A 24,996-nucleotide genomic window follows, 5' to 3' on the forward strand; every position below is an offset into this window, starting at 1 on the left:
GGAGGTTATCGCAATGTGGCTGGGATGACAATCTATTTACTTTTCGGTCGCCCCACGCAACAGCTTTGATGCCAAGGCTGCAGATCTTTGCCCTACAAGCTGTATTGATAACAACCGGATTCTCTCTTCCCACACGCCGACTCTTTTGTCTCCGAAGGACGCATATCACTGAGCCAATATCCCTTCCAAAGCTCGAATATGGGATGGTATCCAACGAGATCATGAACTAAGTCCGAGAGAAAGGCGAAATATACCACCGGGAAGTAGAATGAACACCGCTGCCATTTGTCCCTCACCTACCTACGAGCACAGGAGACACAGGAATTTCAAGTGGATACTCATCTCAATCAGTCTGTCATGTGTCATTTATCTCGCGCCACAATCTCAACGCGAATTCCGCAAGCAAATGGTCAATAACTTCAGAAATGGCATCACTCCTTCGCTGCGAATTCAACGTCTTGCCTACACTTTCAGCCACTCGCCCACAGGGCATTTTCATCAAAATCTCTTCCCTACACTGGCAACATGATTCATTCCTAGCTAAGTTTTGCACTTATCCTCCACGACTTCACATGTCCATACTTACGATAGCTCGTCAAATGGTCTATTATTAAGCACACAGGGCCATACAGCTATGTGTCTACTCGTCAATACGTTGGATACATTATTCATGAGAGCATGAGCTCTCCTTGTTGAGTAGCAACTGTCATTTTAAACAAGGTGATCGTAGCTTGACAACATGTGTATAATCACCAAGATAGCTTATAATTAGACAGCCTTTTGATACCCAATGGACTTCTCGCCAATCACGGTAGCAACTGGTATGAATCTACAGAACTTCTACACAGTATATCTCAGCCAACATCTTCCATACAAAGACTCCCTTGCAATTTCTCCCATACAAAATCTCCTACCAATTTTTTTCCGCACAATTTCTCCTACCAAACATCTTTCCTACAATTCTATCCACGCAATCTCTCCTACCAGGAATCTCGCGTACAAATCTCCCACCAAGTTCTCCCACTCATTAGATCAGTGCGGAGACCGCGGACAATGCAAATGGTGTTGATAGAGTAGGTGGACATATCTGAATGACCTTGTATGTTACTCCGGTCATACCTTGCCGCCGCCATCATCGCTTCATTCAGGCTTGCAACTTCTGCGTTCAGAGACAGCAAATACGAGGAGACTTCGAGCAAGAGCTCTATATACCATTTGCACTCGCCCACTCTACACTCTACAATCCACATCTTCCGAATATGGCCCTCCGCGATGGTCCTCCCCTCCCACTCTCCATCACATCGATTCGTGCGCTCCAAAACCCAGCGAGCTAAAAGCCGGATTCCCCTCAACATCTCTCTTAGAATCCCGTAATTGGCGTAACCATTCCCTCGGCGCCAACACTTCAAATCCGAGGTCCGCAGCCTGCAAGGCAGGCAGAGAGTGGCGCGTTAGGAGAAAGTGGACGGATTGGAAAGGCCGAGCATGGAGGTCGAGGAGGTATCATCCGTCACCTTTGTGGCTCGTTTTGGCAGCGAGACCCGCAATATCCATCACGCTCACCGCGACTGTATCAACGCGCAGCTATGCACATTGCTCGTCCAGCGGGGGCAGCGCATGGATCGTGAGCGCCGACCGCACCATCAACGGAATAGCGTCGTTAACGCTCCAGGCCGCATGTGCGCTATCGCGTATGATCTGGCCGATTTGGAGTCCATCACGCACTGGATGATTTCTCAGCGATGAGTTCAGAGCGGTCATAGTCGGTGTTTGCGGCATAGGTTAGGAACGGGTCGGGCGCTTCGGGCACGGGGGAGGTGGCGAGGCTGACGGCGGAGACAGAGGAGCTGAAGATGAAGTGCGCGGGAGTGGAATAGGAGGTGGAGCTGAAAGAGGTGTTGGAAAGTGCTGAGTGAGGGGATAAAGGTGGCCAAAATAATGCCAGGCTTTAATGACAAGATGCGAAGACATAGTTTAGCTATGACAGTACCGTCCATTGACCTACTCCTCACTATAGATATCTTCCTATACATAAAAAGAACGAGTTACGGTCATCTCCAGCTCTAAAGGAGAATACACAAGAAATATACCGATGTTATATCTTACATCCGGATGTGTGAAGCGCCGATATCGGCCCCAATCAGGAAAGAAGGAGTCAGAAGAAGATGCAACCCAAGTAAGCTACGGTCTCAAAGTCGGTGCTTCGAACAATGATTGACTCTATCCACCAAGCAATTGTGTCGATAACAGCAACGAGCTGAAGGTATTGAACATCACAAAAGCCTTTTTTGGGGTCCATAGATCGCGGCACCGCGGCCCAAACTTCGTCAGCGGTCTCGTGACTAACTCTGTCGATCCAGGTAGGCAGAAGCCTCTTGCCGTAGAACATCGGGTCTGGGCTGCATTCGTAGCATATTTGGCTACGGATCCAATGGGCATAAAAGTAAAAGACGCAAGAGAATTTTCATTCGAGAGCATGGGAGACAGGAACAGGCTTCCATTGATGCTACAGAATATGTGACAAGAGTCCAAGTGAGCGACATCACGACTCCTAAAAATGGGACCACCGGACAGCTTAGGAATGTGACCCTGTGTGCGGCTGATTGTTTGGTACGGAGTACTGTAAGACGGAGTTTATGTAGAGATCCGACCGGTTCTGTCGTCAGCAGCGGCACAAGCGGGGTTGGGTAATCGTCCGTGTTGTATGTGGCACGCCGAGCGGACGTAGAGAGGACCGCATGTAACAATTAGCGGTGGAGTCGACCGCATGTAACAATTAGCGGTGGAGTCGTGCCAGTGGACCACATGGATATGTTGTACCATCAATTGCCCCTTCACTTTGCTATACTATTCAAGGCTGAGAAGATGAAATGCCGCACAAGAAAAGCATTGAAGTTCTCACGTAATTGTGCCAGCTTTTGGCAATGATGTACGAGGACTCGTGCGGCCAGCCGAGTCTTGGAATACGCACCGACCAATCAGACAACGTAGAGATAGTCTGCCAATTCAATCGCTCCTTATCGCTCTTAGCTTGTCCAGTGAAAGACATGACCGAAGAGAAAACCAATTCTCCCATAATCCAATATTCAACGGGTTCTCCGCCGGGTATATCGTACATCAATCGAGACTCTCGACAAACCCATATGATTTTCCTTGAAATCGAGGCGATTTGAATAGTACTTTCCGGGCTGCTGAAACCCGATTGACTCGTGATCCTACCTCGGCCGCACGTTTACAGATTCGCTCGGATGGGGGGGCCAAAATTGAGCAAGAGGAAGGAGGAAGGAGGAAGGAGGAAGATGAATGACATTGCTCTAGATCTTCAGTCTGTTCTGTCATGATGAGAATAAAGCTAATGAAGCCAATGATTATGTCAAAGATGAAAGGGAAAGGTACTTTAGAAGGTGCCCCCCTCCGCCGGAGCTAGGCCTGTCACTCCGCGGTCCGTCCCAAGATACAGTAACATACCTAGGTATGTTACTGTAGTGTACTGTACTATCCAATGCTGTTCACGATATACTTACCTTATATAAAGAGCTTTAATAGGGTAAGCCTAAGGTAATGGCTCTACCTCAAAGCTCACCGCCTGCAATACCCAACATCCAACGGCCTTCTTCCCTCTTCCCTCTTCTCACTCTTCCCCTTCTTCCCTTACCATTCATTACGCTTCTACACCCTACAACTCCTATTGGCTTATTTCCATATCCCCTGCTAAAAAACAAATCCGTATCCCTCACATCTGACATGGATACTTGCCACACGGCTACCCCCCGCGATCAGAAGAGTGCGCCTTCATATTCTTCTGGCTCTAGGAGCATTTCCTGCCCCTCCCCGTTCATAGCACTGGTAGCACCGATAGTCCCACTTTGAGCACGACCTTGACCCCAGCCCATTTGGAAAGAACTCTATTCCTAAAACTCATAGGAGAACACCGTTATGGGAGATAGTCAAATCGTGGAAGCCGAAGCTGGGCTTGGGCCGAACCAGGACCCCGTCGATGGTACGCTTCGTGATGATTTGGAGAGGCCGGTACTGCCTGAGAAATCAGAGTCGAGTTCAACCCCACCAATATCCAATCTGGCAAGTGTTGACGTCCGGGCACTCAAGAAACCAAAGAATATACATAGGCTAATGCACACGCGAAGGTCACCTGGGACGGTCCGGATGACCCTGCCAATCCCAAAAATTGGACATACGGGCGCAAATGGACAGTCACCGTCGTCGTATCCGCCTACACTCTCATCTCGTCAATCTCAACTTCTATTGTAGCGCCTGCATTGAGCAGTATCGGTCCCGCATTACATATTCAGAGCGCATTCATCTCTTCGCTTTGTCTTTCGGTCTTCATTCTTGCATACGCCTTCGGTCCGTTCCTCATTGGTCCACTATCTGAGGTCTACGGTCGAGTTTTGGTGCTACAGCTGGCTAATTTGTTCTATTTGGTCTTCAACACTGCCTGTGGGTTTGCACACAACACTACTCAGATGGTGGTCTTTCGCTTCCTCGCAGGACTCGGTGGAAGGTAAAGTTTTTCGAATCAGGTGCCTAACAAGCAAGCTATCAAATTCTTTGGCTGACGACCAAGCAGCGCACCCTTTACAATAGGAAGCGGTATACTTGCAGACTGCTGGGTAGCTGAAGAGCGTGGAAAATCAATCGCTATCTATACTCTGGCCCCTCTCCTCGGTCCAGTGTTGGGACCTGTAATGGGAGGTTTCATTACGGAGAGAACCTCCTGGCGGTGGCTGTTTTGGGTTATCTCGATCGCTGATGGGGCTGTACAAGTTCTCGGCTTTCTGTTCTTGAGGGAAACCTTCGCGCCCACAATACTCGCCAGAAAAGCACAGAAACTGCGAGAAGCTAGCGGCAATCAAGCCCGGCATACCAAATGGGAATTGTCGGGTCGTACATTTTCCAAGATATTGAAGCTAGCACTTGTACGACCATTCGTTCTCCTCGGGACACAGCCTATCATCCAAGTCATTGCCCTCTACCTGGGTTATCTTTATGGTGTCGTTTATCTTGTTTTGACAACGCTTCCCATTTTGTGGACCGAGCGTTACCACGAATCTATCGGGATTGCTGGTCTCAATTACATCTCCCTAGGAATCGGTTACCTGATAGGGACACAATCCACCGCCCGCATAAACGACACCATCTACAAAATCCTCAAGAAAAGAAGTGGCAAAGAAGTCGGCCGGCCGGAATTCCGCCTTCCTCTTCTTGTACCCGGTGCAATACTTGTCCCAGTTGGTCTCCTCTGGTATGGATGGAGCGCACAGGCGCATGTTCATTGGATTATGCCGAACCTCGGGATAGCAATCTTTGGTGTGGGATTGAAGATCGCAACTCAATGTACGCAAACGTATGCAGTGGATACGTACACGCTCTACGCTGCGTCCGCCAGTGCTGCCGGGCTTTTCTTGCGTTCCCTAGCTGGCTTCAGCTTCCCGCTATTCGCGCCATACATGTATGATAGACTGGGTTATGGTTGGGGAAACAGCCTAATAGCCTTGATCGCAACACTATTAGGGTTGCCCGCGCCGTTTTTGCTCTGGAAATACGGACCGTGGTTGAGGGTCAAGAGTCGATACGCAGCTGGTGGTGAAGAGCCATAGAGAAGCAGTCTGTGCCCGTCTTGTGAACTGAGCTGGAATTTGGTGAGTACTGCGACATGGGCCGCAGCGAACCGATACATAATCCGCCTCGCATTGCTCACTCATTTTTACGATCCATCCGGCCTAATTGTCACAACCATAGAAGTCATTAGCCACACGCATTGATACAACTATTTTTCGACCCAAATGTACCATACATCGTTTACTTTGGAAGCACACCGCCCAACTAAGCTCAAATGCAATCCGTGGCGTCTGCCACGTCCGGAAGTGTTTACAATGTCTCACCAAGGTAAGCCAATGAGCTGAAAGCAATGGTAATTTCCGACGGAATACTTTCAGGTAAATTGCTATGCACTCCTACTATGCAGTCAGCTTATCCTTGACTTGGAATGCTTACTAGTGATCTGTGTGGGAAGATGTATTGCTTCGTCTCATTCATGGCGTCTCATCCCCTAGCGTATTAGACAGGTATGGGTTTCGAGATATTATTACTACTTCCTTCAAGCCGTCTCATCGGATAGCCTTCTAAACGGCTATGGGTTGCAAAATACGAGCTATACTTCCTTCAAGCCGTCTCATCGAGTAGCATTCTAGACAGGTATGGGCCGCTGTCTACAATGATGGATAGTTCGCAATCCACCACTCTTTAATGACTCAGTCGAGCTTCGTACGCAGTGCACGCAGCCCAAACGCTCCATGGGCGTCCGCCTGTCCGCTTCACTCATGACGCACGGACTTGTTCCATCTCTCCGAAGCTCCTTGATAAAGGGTTTGCATAGCCCCCATCTTTTTCTTTCAGTATTCACACCAAGTCTTCGAACATAGTCTCTTCAATCTCCCCATTTGACGCTCTGCAGTACTCACGGGTTCTATTCTCTCCTTCAACTTGACCATTCCCCCTTTCTTACTTACGCCATAATGTCGGAGGGTGTACTTCACATCACGGACTCTCGTACTTTCAAGAAGTATGAGATCCCTATCTATCGCAACACAATCAAGGCTGCCGATTTTCGAGCCCTGAAAGCGCCGAATGCTGGTACAGACTTAGCGGATCAGGTGTCCGAAGGCATTCGCCTCTTCGATCCGGGCTTCAAGAACACGGCGGCTTCGGAGTCAGAGATCACGTTCATGTATGAGTCTTGCACACAACCTCATTTTTAGGACCTCCGGACTATGCTGACTCGTAGTGAAAACAGCGATGGCGAGCAAGGCATAGTGCAATACCGAGGCAACAACCTCGCAGAGCTTTGGAAGACCGCCGAATTTGAAGATTTGTCGCACCTTTTGATCTGGGGTCACTGGCCATCGGCAGCGGAGAAAGAAGCCTTCAGAAAGGAGCTCGTGACAGCAGCTCAAAAGATCCCTGATAGCGTATCCAAAGTCATTCGGTCATTTCCGTAAGCCTTGCCAATAGGTCTCTTGCCCGGGTTGTCCCACTAATATATCCTTCCGTGTAGGAGATCTGCAGCCCCGATGCAGATGGTCATTGCAGGCCTTGCAGCGTACTTGGGTGAAGATCCAAGGAGTATTCCAGCCTTCTCAGGCCGCAACCTCTACAACAAAAATCTACCAGTCGCGGACAAGGCCGTCGTTCGAACTTTGGCGTGCTTCCAAGTTTGTGCTGCATTGGCTGCTTGTCATCGATCAGGAATACCGTTCACGCCCGTCGACGCCGACAAATCATTCCTATACAATCTGCTCCTTATGATGGGCAAAGTCGACAAAGCGACCGGAAAACCCGATCTCGCCTTTCTCTACCACATCCAGCGAGTCTGGGCGTTAGGTGCTGACCTCGGGCACACGAACTCCACCTCGGCCCTTCTCCTCGGCGCCTCCAGCCTCTCAGACCCGCTGTCATGTCTGATTTCCGCCCTCTCTTCCGGCTATGGAATCCTCCACTTTGGGGCCGCCGAAGCTTCTTACAAGTCGCTGGCCGCGATCGGCAAGAAGGAAAATGTGCCGTACTTGATCGCCAAAGTGAAGAGGCGAGAAGCGAAGCTCTTTGGCTACGGCCACCGCATGTTCAAGACGATTGATCCAAGGATTCCTTTCGGGACGGAAATCTTGGCCGACATCAACTCGCAGCATCCTCTCATCGAAGTTGCAATGGAGATTGACCGTGTCGCCGGCAAAGACGAGTATTTCGTCTCGAGGAATCTGCAGGCCAATTCGGACCTCTTCATCGGCATCGTGTATACAGCGCTGTAAGTTGAGTCTGTCCGCACCGTTCAGGGTACGGATTGGCCGAGAAGTACTACTGACTCGGATCAAACAGAGAATTCGACGCCTCCTTTGTCCCGGTAATGATCGCTTTGATGAGATCAGGAGGTATGATGGCGCACTGGCGCGAAGCCATGAGTAAGATATGCCTTCCGTGTTGACATTTCTCTGCGCATCTTGCTAAGTTCTCCAAGGTCAACCATCAAACCTATGGCGTCCGCAACAATTCTATACCGGGAAAATCGGCGCGTTGCCTGAAGATGCACCCGGCTCGACGGCCTCAGACTGGAAGAAGGAAGCTCATGCCAACGGAAAGGCCGAGACCCTTTTAGCATCTTCCATTGCCGAGAAAGCGGTAAAAGATTCACATGAGGAGCCGGCGGCCGCACACCAAACGCAGGCTTTGATGGCAGAGGTGACAACACAGGCTCAGCGTTCATCGATTCCCGGGACTCCCCAGGTCGTACTAACCAATCCGCATACTTCTCAAGCTCCGGCCCCTGCAGCTACAACGCCCCTCGTCCCGGTTTCGGCACCAGTATCTGCGGCATCGGCCATTGCCAGCAGGGACGATTCGAAAACACCCCGTGTTGTCACGTTCGAGATCCCTGCGTCATCGGCCGCTCCCAACAAGGACGATCCGAAAACGCCCCGTTTCGTCACGTTTGAAATACCCGCTTCGCCGGCTTCGCACGCGCCCACTACAGTCCCGGCGAACGATGTCACGGTGTTTGCTTTGGAAGGTTGATTTGTTCTTTGGATTTGTGGGAGTTTTGGTGAGCCGAGGAATGCCAGGAGTAGTTATGGTGAAGCGGGGGGGGGGAAGGGGAAGGTGAGGCTGGCCGTTTGCTTGCGTATGTTCGAACATGGTCCCTGCTTTTCAAGAGCGTAGAACGATAGACGGTGCTTTACCACTCATGCGGCTTATGGACGGATTGGTTTTGTCATAGAACGGGGAGCGAAAAATAGCACGGATTAATCAATAATAGTCCTACGTTTCCATTCCCAAATTTCTCTACACCGTAATCTCGTTCACTATCACATTTACCTTTTTTTCTGTCTTTTTTCCTCCTCTACTACCCACCAGATCCTTCCCTTCCCCAACACCATTACTCTTCTTCGCATGAAACTCTTCATACCTTTCCACTTTCTCCTTGTTATCTTCACCATGTGGAAATCCCGCGCCCTTCAACCTCTCCATCCGACACGCGTATGGAAACTTCAATACATACGCGATACTGGACCTCGGACACTCATGCTGCGCGCCCGGCGCGGCAACCACACGATGCATATTGCTCCTCGAAGCGCCTCCGGTCCACTGCACCATCGAGTCCCCAAGGCTGATAACCACGTGGCCGGGTTCGGGCCGCGCACGTAGCACCAGCCGTCCGTGTCACCGAGGACCTGGAGTCCGCCGGCGTTGTTGAAGAGCACGGCCGCGCTGCCGTTTTTTGGGTGGCCCACCCAGCTTGGTCTGAGCCGCTGACGCTTGCCGTGGTGGCATGTGCAAGAAGCGGAGATTGCTCGGGGACCGTTCTGTAAGGGCATGCATGTATGAGAGGGGAAGAGCGAGGTGCGCGGACAGGTGGGTGAGGATGTGCCGGCGATGCTGTGCATATGCTTCGCGCATGAGGTTACGAGAGGCCGGGTTCTTCTCGAAGGGCGGGTGGGTTGCTGTTGGGCGGTACGAAGGCGAGGAGGTCGTCGGTGGGAAGTGAGTCAATCTCGCAGCGGTCGGGGCGGCCGTCTTCGATTTTAGTGCCTCCTATCGGTTTGTAGCTGCAGCGCGTAAGTGAAAGGGCCTTTGACGGTATGGTAAGACACAACGAGAACAGTATTATGAACACTGAATTCTGACTCACATATGGCGGACTGAAGAGTCAAAGGAACATCATTCTATTACAGAGCGTGTGCCACTCACCCCAACTTCGACGGTAGCAAAGGGAATTTGGATTTCTCCGCGCCACTCAAGGCATAGAAATCCTGACCGATGTTGAACCCCGCTTCAGTTTCTTTTAAAATGGTCTCTCCTTCGGTACACCCTCTTAGATCCAGCAGAAAGAACCCAAGGCTGGCACAGGCTTCGAACAGAGTTTCCGAATCGGCTTCATCCCCGGAGAGTAATTTGCTCAGCTCCAACCGTTGATGCGTAACCGTAGGGAGATCGTCGGGGAAAGGTAGGGATTTGGCAAAGCTTTCGGTGGTAGGCATGGCTTATTTTCTGGATCTGGGCGTTAAAGTAACGAGATGGAGGCGTAGACTCCAGAGGGGCGAGTATTATGAGAATCGAAAAGTCTGGAACAACAAGACAGTGCAGTTGAGCAAGAGACAAGGTGTCAGGGTTTGGATTGTGATCTGAATGATGCATGTAGTGCACTCGCAATATGAATAGAATACTTGCTATGAAGAGCTCAAGAGTTCTAAGTACTGTGAAGCTTACCTTATATGGTGGTGGCAAGGCCCGCTAGGTCTAATCGGGACGCATGGTGTTTTTTCAGACTGAGAGGCAAGGTAGGCGGGAACTGTGACATACCTAATGACGCTTGAATCGAGGAAGCCAGCATGTGAGGAATCGACACATTCTAGAGTGTCAAGAGGCGTGGCAAGCTTTTGTCATTGTCTCGCAGATCGGGTGGGCACAGATCCTTGGAAGAGCCTTCTGCTGACGGCGCTGACTCTGTGCTGGGGATGGGTAGTAGAGTGCAGACAGATGAGTGCTTCCAGGAGCAACATGGAAGAGCCTAAGGACATAGTAAAACTTACGAGTGAATTTCCAATTACACACTGTTGAAGTAAATACACAGAGAACCAAAATCGCTCGCTTGCTGCAAAGTGATATCAAACGCTTCGTAACCAATCGTCCAAATCGTCCTAGGCCGTAAATACATCTCTTCGTGTCTCATCCTCCCCGAATCGTGACATTATGTGAGAAATAAACCGAACCAGCCGTTATGATGTTGCTTTTCTAGGTCCCTCCAACTTTTAGTCAGATGGCCGAGCCAGCAAGCACTAGACCGAGGAGAGAATCCGAGATGTGATGAAAATCCAACAATTTAAACCAACTAACAGGGGATTGATATGTCCGTACAGCCGTAATATATCGTTCCTTCAGTCTGTGTTTTCCCTAGACGAAATCCACTCGTTCACCTCTAACTCTGCTGCTGCCTCCGAGGCTTCTAGTCCTAGTCATAATCCGCTCTCGGACGATCCTCGGCTCTGGTTCATTCTCTTCATTTTCCCTCATCTTCATGGGTGGTCGACTCGTAGTTCTCGTCCGCTCAATCGCAGTCTCGCTCTGACCATCCCTGTCGGAGTAGTGTTTGCGGCTCTTCTCTCGGCTTTCGCGCCCAGCTGTTGTTCTCCCTCGGGATCCGATGCTAAACTCCATTTCTCCTTCGTCTTTTTTATGGCGGACGCTGATCCTCCGACCCTCCATACCACCTTTCAGGTCGACATTGACGTCGTGAGAGGCATCAACGCGCATAGAGAATTTTTCATTCTCGCTTGGCCGCCGGGACTTGAGATCACTCCCAGCTCTGCTTGTCTTGCTCGTCCTGCTCTTCCCGCTCTTTCCACTCTTGCGACTGCTCGTTTCACTACTTTTGCTGCTTGTATGTGTCTTCTTTCGCATGAGAAGGGTCGGCGAGATTGGAATATGATGCGATGTTCGACCGTTTCCTCTGGACGCTTGGTATGCTTCGACCCCGTCTGTAAGCTCGTTGAAGGATTCGTGACCGTAGACAGTGGCTCGCCGCCTGCGCTTTGCCGCATCGCTTTCGATATTAGTACGAACCATGCCGCGCTCGATGCTATGGGTTTTGGGAACTGTTTCGTTGCTCGTATTGCGAGAGAGTCGTCCCGCGCGCTCATGTGCGCCGTGGCTTTGTTTGACGGGACTCTCATGGCCCACATGTGCCGTAGTACTCTCATCTCGTACAGTCCGGCGGTGAGTAAGTGTAGGACGACCCTCAGCAGTTACGGCATGCCGGATAGCTGGTCTGCGATCTTGGTGAGACGCAGTATTTAATCTTGGTGGTGGTGGAGCAGGAGGAGGCATGTTGTAGTAATCTTCATCGCGTGCAGAGTGTTGCTCTGGCAAGGCCCGTGGGCACTCACGATGCGACAGTTGGCGGGATATCGGCCGCGCAGAGGGCGGAACAGGAGCATAGACTGGCTCTACGTGTTCGATGATTGGCGTAGTTGTATAGAGCACTGACTGAGGGCGAGAGGGAAGGTGGTCATCCGATGTCCAATGTCGTGGGCGCGGATGAGGCCAGTTCTCGTATGGAGAGGGCTGAGAAGTATAGATTTGTTGAGCTTGGTGGATTGGCTGTGGTGGTGGGAAGTATGAGGTTGGGTGCGGTGGGTAGGAAGGTGACACAATTGGAGCGGTGGGAGCGTAGCTCACGGTCGGCGGAGACTCAACGTATATAGGCTGTGGTGATTGGATATAGAGAGATTCAGATGCCACACCGGCGTACAAGCTTAGGGGTCGTTCTCGATGGTATGAAAGCGAGGTCGAGGCTCTTGGTCGAGAAGGAGCGTGTTGGGGTACCTGTGCACGTCTCATCGGTTGTGATACTTCTGGGACTGGCGCTCTAGCTTTCCCTGTCGATTTACTGGGGTGGTGAGAGGTAGCGTGGCGCGCCTTTGCGACGCAACCTCTGCAGCTGCATGACTCCTTTCGCGCAATCTCCTCCTTCCGGCTATTCGAAGCAGCCTTCTGTGAGAGTGGTTTCTCCGGGCTTCGTGACTTGCTATGAGACTTTTGCTCTCCCTTGGTGGGCCTCGTCTTGCCTGCGACGGCATGTGACTCAGCTCTGATGGTATCTAAGCCAGACTTGGACTGGAGCGATGAATTTGTGCTCCCTAAGGTTGCGAGTGTCTGACTTGAGTGTCCCGAGTCGCTGAACTCGTCGCGAGCGACTTGAGGTTTGGTGCCGTCTAGCTTGGACCGTTTCGCGGTAATGTTTGCTGTTTTCCTGGTTTCTGGCACCGCAGTCTCGGACTCATCATTGTAATCTTCAACGCACGCAGCCTCGGCGGCGCGAGTATTGGATGGCTTATCTGCCATATAATGGAGCCAGCCAGGGCTACAATGGTCAGCGCAGCTGCACCAATTGTGCAAGGCTGGCTTAACAGAGGCGTCGAGTAAGTAATAATGAGTTTGAAATGAGAGCAGAGCGATCTGGAGCACTCGTAGTCCGCGGCTTAAATTTGGGAGGGCCTACGGCTAATCGATAAGCCCCTCTCCACACTCCAACATATATTTCTCAACTCAATGATGACGGTGGATCGAAGGATTCGAAGGATGGGCTACAGAAAGCATGAAATCTTTTGTACACAAAGACCCGGACATGGCGTCCTGAGCATTTGTTGTTACCCTTATGTTGGCATGGGTACGGACTACAGTTACTCGAACTCAAAGATCGAGGAGCACATTTCCAATAACCAATTGAACGCGCGAGATTTGTCTCGAGTACCTTGATTTACCGCGTCGAGCCCATTGAGTCACAATAGTGTTATGTGATACATTGGGGCTATGGCTGCCTGCGCTAACGGCTAACAGGCTGGCAGCACGTTCCTCAAAGTAGCCCTGGGCAACGGAGTCCTGCATGAAGTTTTACTCGATCGAGCACGCCAACTACGGGCTTTGACTGTCATTTACTTCAATACCTAGCCCTGGTATTTGATCATTGTATGATGCAGAGAGCAGTTGTGTTCACACATGTGCAATGGTAAGTAGGTATCCCAACCATTAAACGTTCTATCCTGCGTCATCTTAGATGAGGAGCCGGCTGATTGGTTTTGCATGCCTAAGATCGTTGGTGTCCGACTGGATAGAAACTTCTGTAACGGCGATCAAGCCAGTCAGCCCGTGCATGTCGTGCTCCACTCTAAAGAAAGTTCTCGCCATAGACCGGGTCTCTTTGCCCTCCACTCTTGCAACAAAAGCAGAGAACTTGTTACTGTTCATTCGCTGGATCGAAGCCTACCAAAGTAGAGTCCGAGTCGTTTGCATCAGTGTGCCTTGATTTGACTCTAGAAGCAAGAAGAAGCGAGTCCTTGTAGCTAGACTAGCGAATGGTCGGCCATTGGAAACTTCTGCCCTACCATGCAGAGCGGACGATCACGGGGCCTCTAAAGTAGTACCGTACCCGTGGAGGAACAAGCGGATTCGAACTTGCCAACGCACAATGCCCGCGGATCGGTGGAGGTATGACATATATGAACACTGCTGACTGAAATCGTTGAAGAGGTTTGTACGTTTTGAACATTGCAGGATACGTTGTTCGCATCCAAAAGTGGCGTCAGCGTGTCTGTAATGGCTATGGTGCCCATATCAGGAAGGACACTATGAGTCCAGCCAATGCCGAATTGGTTCCTTTACCGACTTTTCCTTGAGTCAGCAGTTGTGCCGTTGCCAACACCGGATCTTCGGCCGTTCCACCGCCCTATTTGAAGTGATGGCAGTGTATCATAACGCAGGTTTGAATCAGGCGGCATTGATGTCCACTGCCTTGACCCATGAACGAGTTCTTGCTCTGCATTCCGGCAGCGCCAACGGGTATCGTAAGCAGTGACTAGGCTTCCATCACATTCTAGGCATCGTCAGCATTCCATCGCATCGAATTCTTCCAGCAAATTGCTTACCTCTCCACAGGGTTCAATCCCAGCAGCTTCATGCCATTGTTCAACACCTGCCTCGCAGCTTCGTATAAAGCCATTCGCGCTTTCTTGACTTCAGGCTCACTACCCACGACTTGCAGAACATCATAACTCGAGCTGAGCATGTGGGTCATCTTGAAGAGATACGTCAATACAGTGGTGGGCTCTAGAGTCTTCAGCGTATTCTGGACGACATCTGGCCATGATGACAAAGCACGGACAAGGTTGATGGCATGAGTTTCGGTAAGGAGGGAAAGATCCGCAGAATTAAGATCTTGTGGCGTCAAGCCGGCCTTTCGGGTGATAGAGCAGAGACGAGCGTGAGCGTATTGCAGATATGGACCTGTATCTCCCTCGAAGGACGTCATACGCTCTAAGGAGAATTCATAGTCATTGATACTTGAAAGAATGTATCAGCACAATTTACCATCAATTGGGTGTTGTCCATGGAAAATCATACCGTTTGCCCTTCATATCTTGCACCATGACCGCAGTAATGCCAAGGGTATCTGCAGTCTGCTCGGGGTCTGATACTTGCTCGTACTTCTTCTCATTCATCTTCATCACCTCGTGCATCTTCTCGCCTACGTCACGCAGAATGTCGTCCAAGAATTTCACAGTTCCCCTACGTGTACTCATGCCTTGCACCATGCCGAAATTGACGTGCTGACATTTCTCGGAAACCTCGTTGTTGCCCATCAGTTCCAAAATCTTGAAAAGCTGTGCCACGTGCATATCTTGCTGTGATGATACAACGTAAAGCATCTTATCGAAATGATACAGCTCATACCGCTTCACCGCTTCACCGATGTCGCGGGTCAAGTAGAGGGAAGAGCCATCTGTCTTTTTCACTAAAGCTTTGCCGAGCTTCTTGGTGTTTTTATCTTTCGATTTGGTCAGGTCGACGATAACAGCGCCCTTGGAGTTTTCCGACAGACCACTCGCCTCCAACTGTTCGACGGCACGTTCCATCCTTGATTTTTCCACTTGAGACTCACCAGAATAGATGTCAAAGTGAATATTCAGACGAGCGTAAGTCCTGTTATACCTCTCGATACTAAGATCTCGGAACCGGGTCCACGTAGCCAATGCGTCTTTGTCTCCATTCTCCAACTTCTTGAAGTATTGCCGTGCCTTTTCATTCACACTCTTGGCTTCCAGATCTGCTATCCGCTTTTCAAGATCCTTGGTGTCCTTTTTGTGTTCTTCAGCCTGTTTCAGCTCCTCCTTCAACTCCTTGATCTCATCCTCTTCTGGCTTCGAAACCTTGTTGATCTCCACATAGATGTCGAATAGATGACCAATCGGGTCCCTTTCCAGCTTCTCTTCGCTGCCGTACATCTCGAATGCATTGGCAAGTAGACCATATTGCCGTCCCCAGTCGCCAAGATAATTTATCCGAAGCACTTTCCATCCTGCGGCCTCGTAGAGGTTTGCGAGGAAACCTCCGATGATGGTACTCCGTAGATGCCCAGCGTGGAATGGCTTTGCTATATTCGGAGAGGAGAACTCGACTATGATCGTTTTCTTGCTCGACGTGTCTGACCCGTCCTTCAAACCCAGCTTGTCATTCGTTCCAAATCTGCTCTTATTCTTGAGTATTGAAGGAATGACGAGCTTCGTCAGTGATTCTGGTTTGAAATAGAATTGAAGAAATGTGCCGTTGACCACGGGCCTGCCAACCAAATCAGACTCAGGGAACTTCTCCGCGAACTCTGTGGCCAGTTCTCCAGGCTTCTTGCTTTGTATTCGTAGTGCCGGTACTGGCAGCCCTAGATCCCCCTTGTCGAATGTCTGAGTCCATGCCAGCCTCTCGAATATCTCACTCGCGGGTTTGCCAGTGATGGGCGCTAAGGATTCTGAGATCGAGTGCCGGTAAAGATCGACTGGGTTGATGTGTGCGGATGCCGCTTGGGCGTCGGTAGAGGTGTGTACGCTCGCCATGGCTTTTGTGACTGTTTCCGTTATCTTAGGATGTGTGTTACGTTGTAGAATACACCTCAACCACAGACAGAGCATCCAGAACACCAAGTGAGTCAGAGCTTCGATTGACGATGACTCTGGATTTTTTTTGACTGTTCATGGCCGAAGAAAAGCCGACCGCAAGCTCCGCAGGGCTGGGCTCTGCGCTAGCGTCAATAGCCGAGAGCCCAGCGGCTCGACAACTTCACATCATCCTTGTCATGGTTGACTCGTTGACTCGTTGAGCCACCAGAGCGACTCGGCAGTTCACGATATTGAGGAAATCGAGGTGAAGGGAGAAGACTTGAGAATTTTTACATCAAGAGATCCTTCTAGCCTGGCTACGCTAATAGTTCCTACTGATGTTGTAGCTACCCCTCACAGTGGCAATGGCTAATGGCCTTGGCATGGGTTTCACATGCAACATAGATAGACCTCCTACACCTGTCCTACATCCTTCATAGAACATCATAATTGAATGCTATTCTACATGCATATAAGACCACTGAATGCACCCATTATCCAATAGGCTCTACTGTAAGGTTACAGTACTGCCGGTCAGACATCGCCTACAAATCCGGAGATAGAGCACAGCGCAAATATCTGCCTCAAGGAAGGGATCTGGATGAGCTGTTACATCACTACTTGAAAGAATCTTTAACTTCGAAGAACAAGTTCGGGAAAGCGTTTCTTGCCAATATATAAAAATCAGTGAGTACCTGCATTGCCCCAGTGAAGGAGACCACCAATCGAGGCTAGCTTTCCAACAACGCTATTAGTTGACTCACACTCACATCCCGTTTCATGTCCCTGTCCGGCTAGTCTTACATCTACACCGCTTAGGCAGCACTCAGGAAGTGATCGCTAATGGACGTATATTAAGGCTCCTCTCCTTGGTCCTCCCAACTTTTCTACTTACTTCTTGTCTTCATCTTTGCCGTTCTTTCACAAATTTGTACACCAATTAAAGAATTTCCAACAACATGAGGACCGGTACTCGAACCATGTGTGGCTGTTACTATTTGCCGTCTATTAAGGCATCCAAGACGAAGAAGTATCTGCCCCAGGTTGACTTGAAAGCTCACACCACCATATTATCGACTGCTTCTAGGACTGTGCTCTCACAGACCTTTGTCAATCCGTCTTCAACCACCGATGTCAAGGAATGCAAATATGTTTTTCCGCTTTACGATGGGGTGAGTGTTGTCGGCTTCACATGCCAAGTCGGTTCTCGTATCATCAACGGGCTTGTCAAGGAGAAAGCGAAAGCGCAGGAAGAATACGATGCCGCTGTGGAACGTGGGGAGACCGCTGGTCTGCTCGAACAAGGCCCGACCTCTGATGTCTTCATGACTAGCCTCGGCAACATTCCGGCTGGAGAAAAGCTATTAGTCACTGTTACCTACGTCGGCGAGCTCAAGCATGACGTTGGCGCAAATGGAATACGCTTTACAATCCCCACAAGTATCAGTCCGCGGTGAGTCTGATATTCCGCGGGATCCGGTTTGATTCTTACTGCAATATGACTTCTAAGCCATGGTTCGACCGCCTGACTCGTCACACTTGTATTACGACATAACTTCTATCTCGAAGAAACCATGCTGATTCCGAAACCCTACAGTTATGGCCAAGCTGGGATGGATCAAAACGACTCAACAGTCTCGAAAGGAGGTATCGCCATCACAGTCGACGTGAACATGCCTGAGGACTCCGCCATTCAAGAAATACGTTCGCCAAGCCACCCGATCGCTGTGGCCTTTGGCAGGACTTCGACTAGCGAGTCTCAACCTCCGCATTTGTCGAGAGCTTCTGCTACCTTGTCTCTTGGCACAAGTACTCTAGATAAAGACATCGTTCTGGAGATCATGCACCAAGTACGTTATATTGGAGTGAATCCTTCCTATTCGAGACCTCTTTTTGGGTCGTCAGGGATATTTGGGAGCGGGAAAAGGGTTCCTGGTTCTCAGACTTGTCTGACGAGTCGACTTTGTGTTCTGCAATTGGATTATATTCCTCTTTGTGCTCCCTAGACTTGTCTTAAGCGCTAAATCTGTTTCTTACAAACCGTATGCTGACCTCGTAATCATCGTCAGGATAGCGGCAAGCCCAAAGCTCTCCTGGAGACCCACCCTAATATTTCCGGACAACGAGCTCTAATGGCAACGCTTGTTCCCAATAACCTTGTGCAGCAGTCAAAGCCAGAGATCATCTTTGTTGCGGATCAGAGCGGCAGTATGAAAGGTGCCAGGACCAAGACTTTGGTCGCTGCTCTCCGGATTTTTTTCAAGTCGTTGCCTGTTGGGATCAAGTTTAACATCTGCTACTTTGGAACCCATCATTCATTGCTTTTCCCAGTGAGTCAAGTATACGACCAAATGTCCCTCGAGAAGACCCTCAAGTCTCTGGATGGACTTGGTGGGAAATTTGGCGGTACCCAGACCCTTAATGCAATCAGAGCTTCGGTCGAATCCCGTGATGATTCTCAGCCTCTCTCGATAATCCTTGCTACCGACGGCGATATCTGGCAACAGCAGGAGTTGTTCGATTACCTCAACAACTCGGTGGCCACGAGCAAGAAGACCTTGCGTGTCTTCGCTCTAGGTATCGGCAATTCAGTGTCTAGCGCTTTGATCAATGGTGTTGCCCGAGCTGGCAATGGATTCGCCCAGTCCGTTGGAGAAGGAGAGAAGCTAGATGGAAAGGTGATCCGTATGTTGAGGGGTGCGCTCATTCCTGACTATGGCGCATTTACCATGGAGATTCAGTATCAGAAGGACGAGGACGAGGACGGATTCGTGATGGTCGAGCTAGTCAGTGATAGCCTTCGTGTGTTGGAGCTCGATGAGAATGATTGGCCGGACGCACAGCTCGACGAGGAACCCGCTTTTTCTGCCGAGACCACGGCTGGAGGGGAAAAGGACGTGGAAATGCCAGATGCTGACGGTCAAGCCCGCTATAACCATCTGCCTGTTGTGCCAGCACCAAAGCTCATGCAGACGCCCCAAGTTATCCCGCCTCTGTACCCTTTTAGCCGTACCAACGTCTATATCCTGATCTCACCAGGCGCTGCTCAGGGCACTGTCAAGTCAGTCGTCCTGAAGGGCAGCTCTGCCGAGAACCCCTTCGCATTAGAGATCCCAATCGAAGTCCTCTCCGAGCCTGGCGAAACGATTCACCAACTTGCCGCCAAGAAAACAGTTTCCGAGTTGGAAGAAGGACGTGGCTGGCTCGTGCACGCCAAGGATGAGAATGGAGTTTTCAGTACGTTATGATTTCCGAGGCGATTCCTTTTCGTTCATGCTTTCTTATGTGTCGTCAGACATGTCTCAAGATTTGTCTGGTCCCAAGACACAATGCTGACTCCGAACTCATCTAGTCAAAGAAAAATACTCCGTCCGCTTTCAATCAATAGTAGAGCGCGAAGCCGTACGCCTCGGCATCCAATATCAGATCGCTGGAAAGTTCACCTCTTTCGTCGCCACTGAAACAGACCCTGGAAACCCAGAGAACACTGTATCACGCAAAGCTGGTATCGTCGAGGAAGCAGGAACTAGTCCATCGGTGCTCTATGGTCAGTCCGCTCAACCCAGAAATATGCCATCATTCGGTGCTCTAAGCAGTGTATCAAATTTCGGTGCGCTAGCATCACGTGGACCGCCCGAGGACTCTAGGTCGCACACACAAGGATCGAGTGGATTGTTCGCCTCTTTCCAGCGCACGCCAGCACCCGATGAATCGATTGGCTCTGTGCAGCACAAAAAGAGGGCATTCCACAGTCGTATGTCCACTGGTGGGAAGGCACCGCGCAAGCAACTTGCCTCAAAGGCGGCTCTCAAGATCCCGCCAGATCAGCTCGTACCATTCTCAGCTGAGGTGGCTCAGGATGCTTCAATTCATGATGAGGGGGACGCGAAGCCGGAGGATATAGATCCTTTGCAGAAGATCATTGCCCTGCAGACTTTCGAGGGTTATTGGAACTTAGATGCTCCGTTGCGGAAGGTTGTGGGTTTGTTGGCACTGCACAAGGCCCCTCAGGGCGTGGATTCGAAAGCATGGGCTACTGTGCTGGCAGTTACGTTCTTGGAGAGGAAGACGCCAGGCGACAAGGAGGCATGGGAGATGGTAGTCGACAAGGCTAGAGGATGGTTGAAGGACATGGAGGCGCGAGAGGGGGGGAAATTTGAGGAAATGTGGACATTGGCTGAGCAGTTGGTTGTGGGGGCAGACTAGAAGCACTATTGCGCAAGAAAAGGCCTGGGGTGAGCGAGAAGGTAGGACGGTGGAGCGTCAAATCACGGAAACGAGCAGATAGCCGGCTGTTGACTAGCGATAGCTGCTCCACCATGATATAACATGGCTGCGAAACCTGGCAGCATCATTGCACTCTCGCGCTCACAACCTTGGTCAAATACTGGCAGTAGACCGGTGAACATGTCTACCTCAATTCTAAAGGAGGTGCTTGCAGGACTGGAGGGAGGCGGGGGGGGGACGATTCGGCTCATTCTCTCCAGACACTTCCGTGTCTGGACCCGTTCTCCAGAAAACAATACGTCCAAACATAACATGCTTTGGAAACAAGGACTCCCACTCGACGTCCTTCATGCTCTACGCTCGATCGTCTTAGAGCTGTTGGTAAAGCCACTCCAGTGATACTCGTACAAGAGAACTGGGCGGTAAACAGCAGCAGACTTGTTAAAGCAGCTAGGCAATTTCTGCAGGTCTTTTGACTTGACCCTTTGGCTTGCAAGTGAATTGAGATGATCCGTCAGGTTAAGGGTCCAATAATCCTACTTTACTTTAAGGTTCTAATGCGAACGCGCATACAGAAGTAAATGTACGGTACATGTAAAAAGTGAAATGTTTAACTTTTCTTCTCAAGAGATTTTGTCCTATCAGATAGAACTCATGGAATATACGATCCTGATCTGCCCGAATATAAGCGTGTGATGTGATTTACAACAGAGATGAGAATGGAAAAGGACACAATCAGCCCTACAGGGCGCTCGGCACGATTCCGATATGGATGATCATCGCCATTTTCTTTGTACGCCATTCACATTGTCAAGCAAATCCAGTCACCCTCACTCACCCTCAACAATTGAATCGTGAATAAAATCTCATCCATTCGCTAACATGATATAGAATTCTTCTTCTTCACTTCTTTATAGCCCAAGACAAGGTGTCTCATACTAATGCACCCCGCAATCTCCTGCGGGCTTCACGCCGCCTTTTCACCACTTGCCTACACGACTATCCGATCAAATCGATCTCCTCAACCCCTGTGAATTCAGGTACGCACGGCCATAGCTTCCCTATTATAACACAGTAGTCTCCACGGATTTTAGAGCCATTGCTGACCCCTATAATTTGTTCAGTCCTCCGCCACCTCCAGCGTCCCGCCGCCTACTCCGTCATGATGCCTCACCCGCAAAGCAATCGGCATACCTGTCTGTCCGAATCCTCTACATGTCACCCCCACGACCCTATACCTCAAGAACCAATCTCGATACCTCGACATTCGAGAAGTTCAGCCATTGAGCCATCATCGGACTCAGCATCCTCAAAGTCGTCCGAATACACCTCTGGCTCTGATTATGAATCACCTGGCACGCCGGCAACAGATCCTCAGCTCGATGAGGCAATTGACCAGCAAAAAGATGACAAGACTTTTGTCGTGCCTCCTACCACACCGCGGAAGAGACGAGCTTCGACCCTACTGATATCGCAAACTCCAGAGGATGTCCGACGGATATTGTTACCTGAAAGAGGGGCGGAGACCAAAGAGATTGAGAAGGTCTGCTGCGGAGGAGGTTGCTGTTTCTTAAAGACTTTGGAGGAAGACCCAGCGACCAAGTCTGGCTCCCCAGTGGTCATACCCGATAATGATGCCTTCCGGAGTCTCTGTCTTCGAATTGGCCCTCTCAGCCTTGATAGCGAGCTGACCAATCTTGTTGACCTTCCTGCTGAGACAGTATTGTTCGAAAAATTGTTGACAGACGCATCCCCAGTCCAGTCAACAGTGCAAAAGCATCCTCCAAAGTTCGTGACTCCACACCCCCCGTACGAGGTCTACTCAGCCAAGGTCCACCACGCGAGGGAGTTGACCAAGCCGGGAGCGGAAAAGCGAACCTACCATTACGATCTCGATGTCACGGATTATCCAGCTGAAAGTGGGAATGTAGACTTTGTGGTTGGTGGCGCTGTGGGTATACAAGCACCAAACTCAGATGACCTGGTGGATGAGATCTTTGACCTCCTCAGCGTCCCGGGGTACGCCCGAGACAAGGAGGTGATGATGAAGACCAGCACAGGGCGATGGCCGACTATTTGGGACGACGACAAACCCAGAGAGCTTGTGACTACCAGGCGAGAACTCCTGACTTGGTGCTCCGACGTCCAGAGCTACCCGCCGACCAAGCCTCTTCTTCGTCTGCTTGCCGAGTACGCAACAGCTCCCAATGAGAAGAAGATCCTCCTCTACCTATCCTCAGCCCAAGGCCAAGCAGCCTTCTGCGACCTACGCACAGGTCCTCACATCACAATCGCTCAGCTGCTCAATGCCTTCCCGTCATCCTACCCCCCACTAGCTCACCTTCTCTCCATTCTCAACACCCTGATGCCACGCTTCTACTCGCTCAGCCAGGACCCACAGTCATCCTGTACACGTGAGGGTACCAATTGTCGACGCCTGATCGAGATTGCCGTCACAGTACACGAGACACCTAATTGGCGGGGTGGACCTCGCACGGGTGTCGGTTCTGGCTTCCTTGAACGCATAGCTCAGAAGGTGCAGGAAGCCGAGAACGAAGGCATCAAAGCTACAGATCTGGACCTTCGAGTGCCCATGTTCCGCGGCTTGATGGCCAACCCTCTAGCTCGCGAATTTGTGACTGATGGACCTATGCTTCTCATCGGTGCAGGCGTTGGCGTAGCACCATTCCGAGGCTTCGTGCAACGACGTCTCAAATCTGCCAACTGTGCCAACAAGGTCTGGGTCTTGCAAGGCGTGCGCGATAGCCTACTGGATGAGCTTTACAGCGGCGAGTGGGGTGTTGAAGAAGAAAAGGTCAAGAAGGTTGTACAGAGCCGACGCGGTGAGGGACGCTATGTGCAAGAGGAGGTGAGACATCAGGCAGATTTGGTGTGGTTCATCATCAATGCCTTGGATGGACGGGTGTTCGTTTGCGGAAGCTCTCAGGGGATGGGAGAAGGGGTGGAGAGGGCGCTAGTTGATGTGGCCATGGACAAGGGGAACCTGAGACGGGAGGAAGCAGAAGAGTTCTGGATAAGGAAGAAGGATGATGGCCAATACATTGCTGTAAGTGGAGTCGGCGCTCATGTGGAAGCCAGGATCGCTAATACGAAAGCAGGAGACTTGGTGAGAGGATCAGTACTGTACCGGTTCTTAGGCTACGATGACTGTACATTCACGAAGACACGGGATACATGAGGCCTGCGACGTTGCGCTTGCATAAGTGAATTTGGCGCCTTCTTATATTTGCATGCTCAGATACCACGGCTCACGCCCTGTCTTTCCTTGACGCATCTGCATATATTCCTGCTGCTGGGGAGGTTAGCGATCAATCATTATCAACGAACATAGCGTGCAATGAAATCTCCGAGCGACACGATTATAAACAAACAAGTCCACCAGTCCACCCACCCTCCCAACCTATCCCATCGCAACCTTCCATTTTTCCCCCGCCGGTAGCAGCTCGAATGTCGTACACAAAATCCCCACCCCAGCACTCATCCTCCGACACGAACCGTCTGACCGACCCTAAAACAAACGGAGTCGGATCAAGGTTCACAACAGACGAAGTCGTCGTCGCTGCTTCCTGGCCTCCATCCGCCATCCTCTTCCTTAGTCCCTCGTCTCGATCGAAAATCCGACGACGCGGGAATTCTTTCCCTGTTTGTTTGTTTGTTTGTCTGATCCACGCAGCAGACGGGGTCGGCTCGCTGTGTTACATCATGGCACCGCTTCGTTGTACCTGGGGAAAGAGCTGACGAGATGGCATCCCTATTTTCGGGAGAATCGTTCCACGGGCCGAGTCTCCATACCGTACATTAATCACGGCGACGTGAGGGTTCGAAGCGCAGAGGAGACGGGCGAGGATCGAAGCGAGGTGAAGGGATCGGAATTCAGATTGGTTTGTGGGGGGGGGGAAAGTTGGGGGTTGAGGTGCTTTGATAAATTTTTTCATCTCTGTATGTAAGTTAAGACAACGGCGATCTGATCGACGAGCTAGATTCTAGCGAAACAAGCGAAACGATTTTCATGCAGTCACGGTCAATCTCCCAAAGTGTAACGAGCAATCTCGGTCCCTTCTCTCCCCTCGCCTCAACCCCTGGTCGTCTTCCACCCACGCTTGCACAGCGGTAGCAGTGTCCTCCAAAAACGCCGAAGCATTCCTCAAATCCGCAACAAGACAACGATATCAATCCATCAATTTCTCACCCGCAGGAACCCAAGCATATCACCCCATCCCCCGGTCGGCCCATCCATCCATCCTAATCCTAAGCG

The 24,996-nt window shown here is 50.7% G+C and overlaps 7 protein-coding genes across 7 annotated transcripts; 4 read left to right on the forward strand and 3 right to left on the reverse strand.

Annotated features, from left to right (window-relative positions):
* Window positions 1-3,936: 3,936 nt before the first annotated feature.
* HO133_010400 (uncharacterized protein) lies at window positions 3,937-5,618 on the forward strand (the record flags this gene model as incomplete). Its single annotated transcript, XM_037301253.1, has 3 exons — window positions 3,937-4,080; window positions 4,146-4,522; window positions 4,589-5,618. The coding sequence occupies 3 exons, from the start codon at window positions 3,937-3,939 to the stop codon at window positions 5,616-5,618; spliced, it is 1,551 nt and encodes a 516-aa protein (XP_037154070.1).
* Window positions 5,619-6,536: 918 nt separating this feature from the next.
* Window positions 6,537-8,586, forward strand: HO133_010401 (uncharacterized protein; the record flags this gene model as incomplete). Its single annotated transcript, XM_037301254.1, has 5 exons — window positions 6,537-6,748; window positions 6,806-7,015; window positions 7,076-7,822; window positions 7,894-7,976; window positions 8,033-8,586. 5 exons carry the CDS (start codon window positions 6,537-6,539, stop codon window positions 8,584-8,586), a joined length of 1,806 nt encoding a protein of 601 aa, XP_037154071.1.
* An 886-nt stretch (window positions 8,587-9,472) lies between these two features.
* HO133_010402 (uncharacterized protein) lies at window positions 9,473-10,049 on the reverse strand (the record flags this gene model as incomplete). The annotated part of the gene is made up of 2 exons (XM_037301255.1): window positions 9,473-9,617; window positions 9,760-10,049. 2 exons carry the CDS (start codon window positions 10,047-10,049, stop codon window positions 9,473-9,475), a joined length of 435 nt encoding a protein of 144 aa, XP_037154072.1.
* A 913-nt stretch (window positions 10,050-10,962) lies between these two features.
* On the reverse strand, window positions 10,963-12,912 carry HO133_010403 (uncharacterized protein; the record flags this gene model as incomplete). The annotated part of the gene is made up of 1 exon (XM_037301256.1): window positions 10,963-12,912. One exon carries the CDS (start codon window positions 12,910-12,912, stop codon window positions 10,963-10,965), a length of 1,950 nt encoding a protein of 649 aa, XP_037154073.1.
* A 1,521-nt stretch (window positions 12,913-14,433) lies between these two features.
* HO133_010404 (uncharacterized protein) lies at window positions 14,434-16,451 on the reverse strand (the record flags this gene model as incomplete). The annotated part of the gene is made up of 3 exons (XM_037301257.1): window positions 14,434-14,440; window positions 14,493-14,906; window positions 14,968-16,451. The coding sequence occupies 3 exons, from the start codon at window positions 16,449-16,451 to the stop codon at window positions 14,434-14,436; spliced, it is 1,905 nt and encodes a 634-aa protein (XP_037154074.1).
* Window positions 16,452-17,473: 1,022 nt separating this feature from the next.
* Window positions 17,474-20,699, forward strand: HO133_010405 (uncharacterized protein; the record flags this gene model as incomplete). Its single annotated transcript, XM_037301258.1, has 4 exons — window positions 17,474-17,946; window positions 18,091-18,343; window positions 18,563-19,730; window positions 19,846-20,699. The coding sequence occupies 4 exons, from the start codon at window positions 17,474-17,476 to the stop codon at window positions 20,697-20,699; spliced, it is 2,748 nt and encodes a 915-aa protein (XP_037154075.1).
* A 1,186-nt stretch (window positions 20,700-21,885) lies between these two features.
* HO133_010406 (uncharacterized protein) lies at window positions 21,886-23,944 on the forward strand (the record flags this gene model as incomplete). Its single annotated transcript, XM_037301259.1, has 2 exons — window positions 21,886-23,787; window positions 23,879-23,944. 2 exons carry the CDS (start codon window positions 21,886-21,888, stop codon window positions 23,942-23,944), a joined length of 1,968 nt encoding a protein of 655 aa, XP_037154076.1.
* Window positions 23,945-24,996: the final 1,052 nt, after the last annotated feature.

This window comes from Letharia lupina, assembly GCF_014066315.1.
Source record: "Letharia lupina isolate WasteWater1 chromosome Unknown contig_8, whole genome shotgun sequence".
In the NCBI taxonomy this organism is placed as follows: domain Eukaryota; kingdom Fungi; phylum Ascomycota; class Lecanoromycetes; order Lecanorales; family Parmeliaceae; genus Letharia; species Letharia lupina.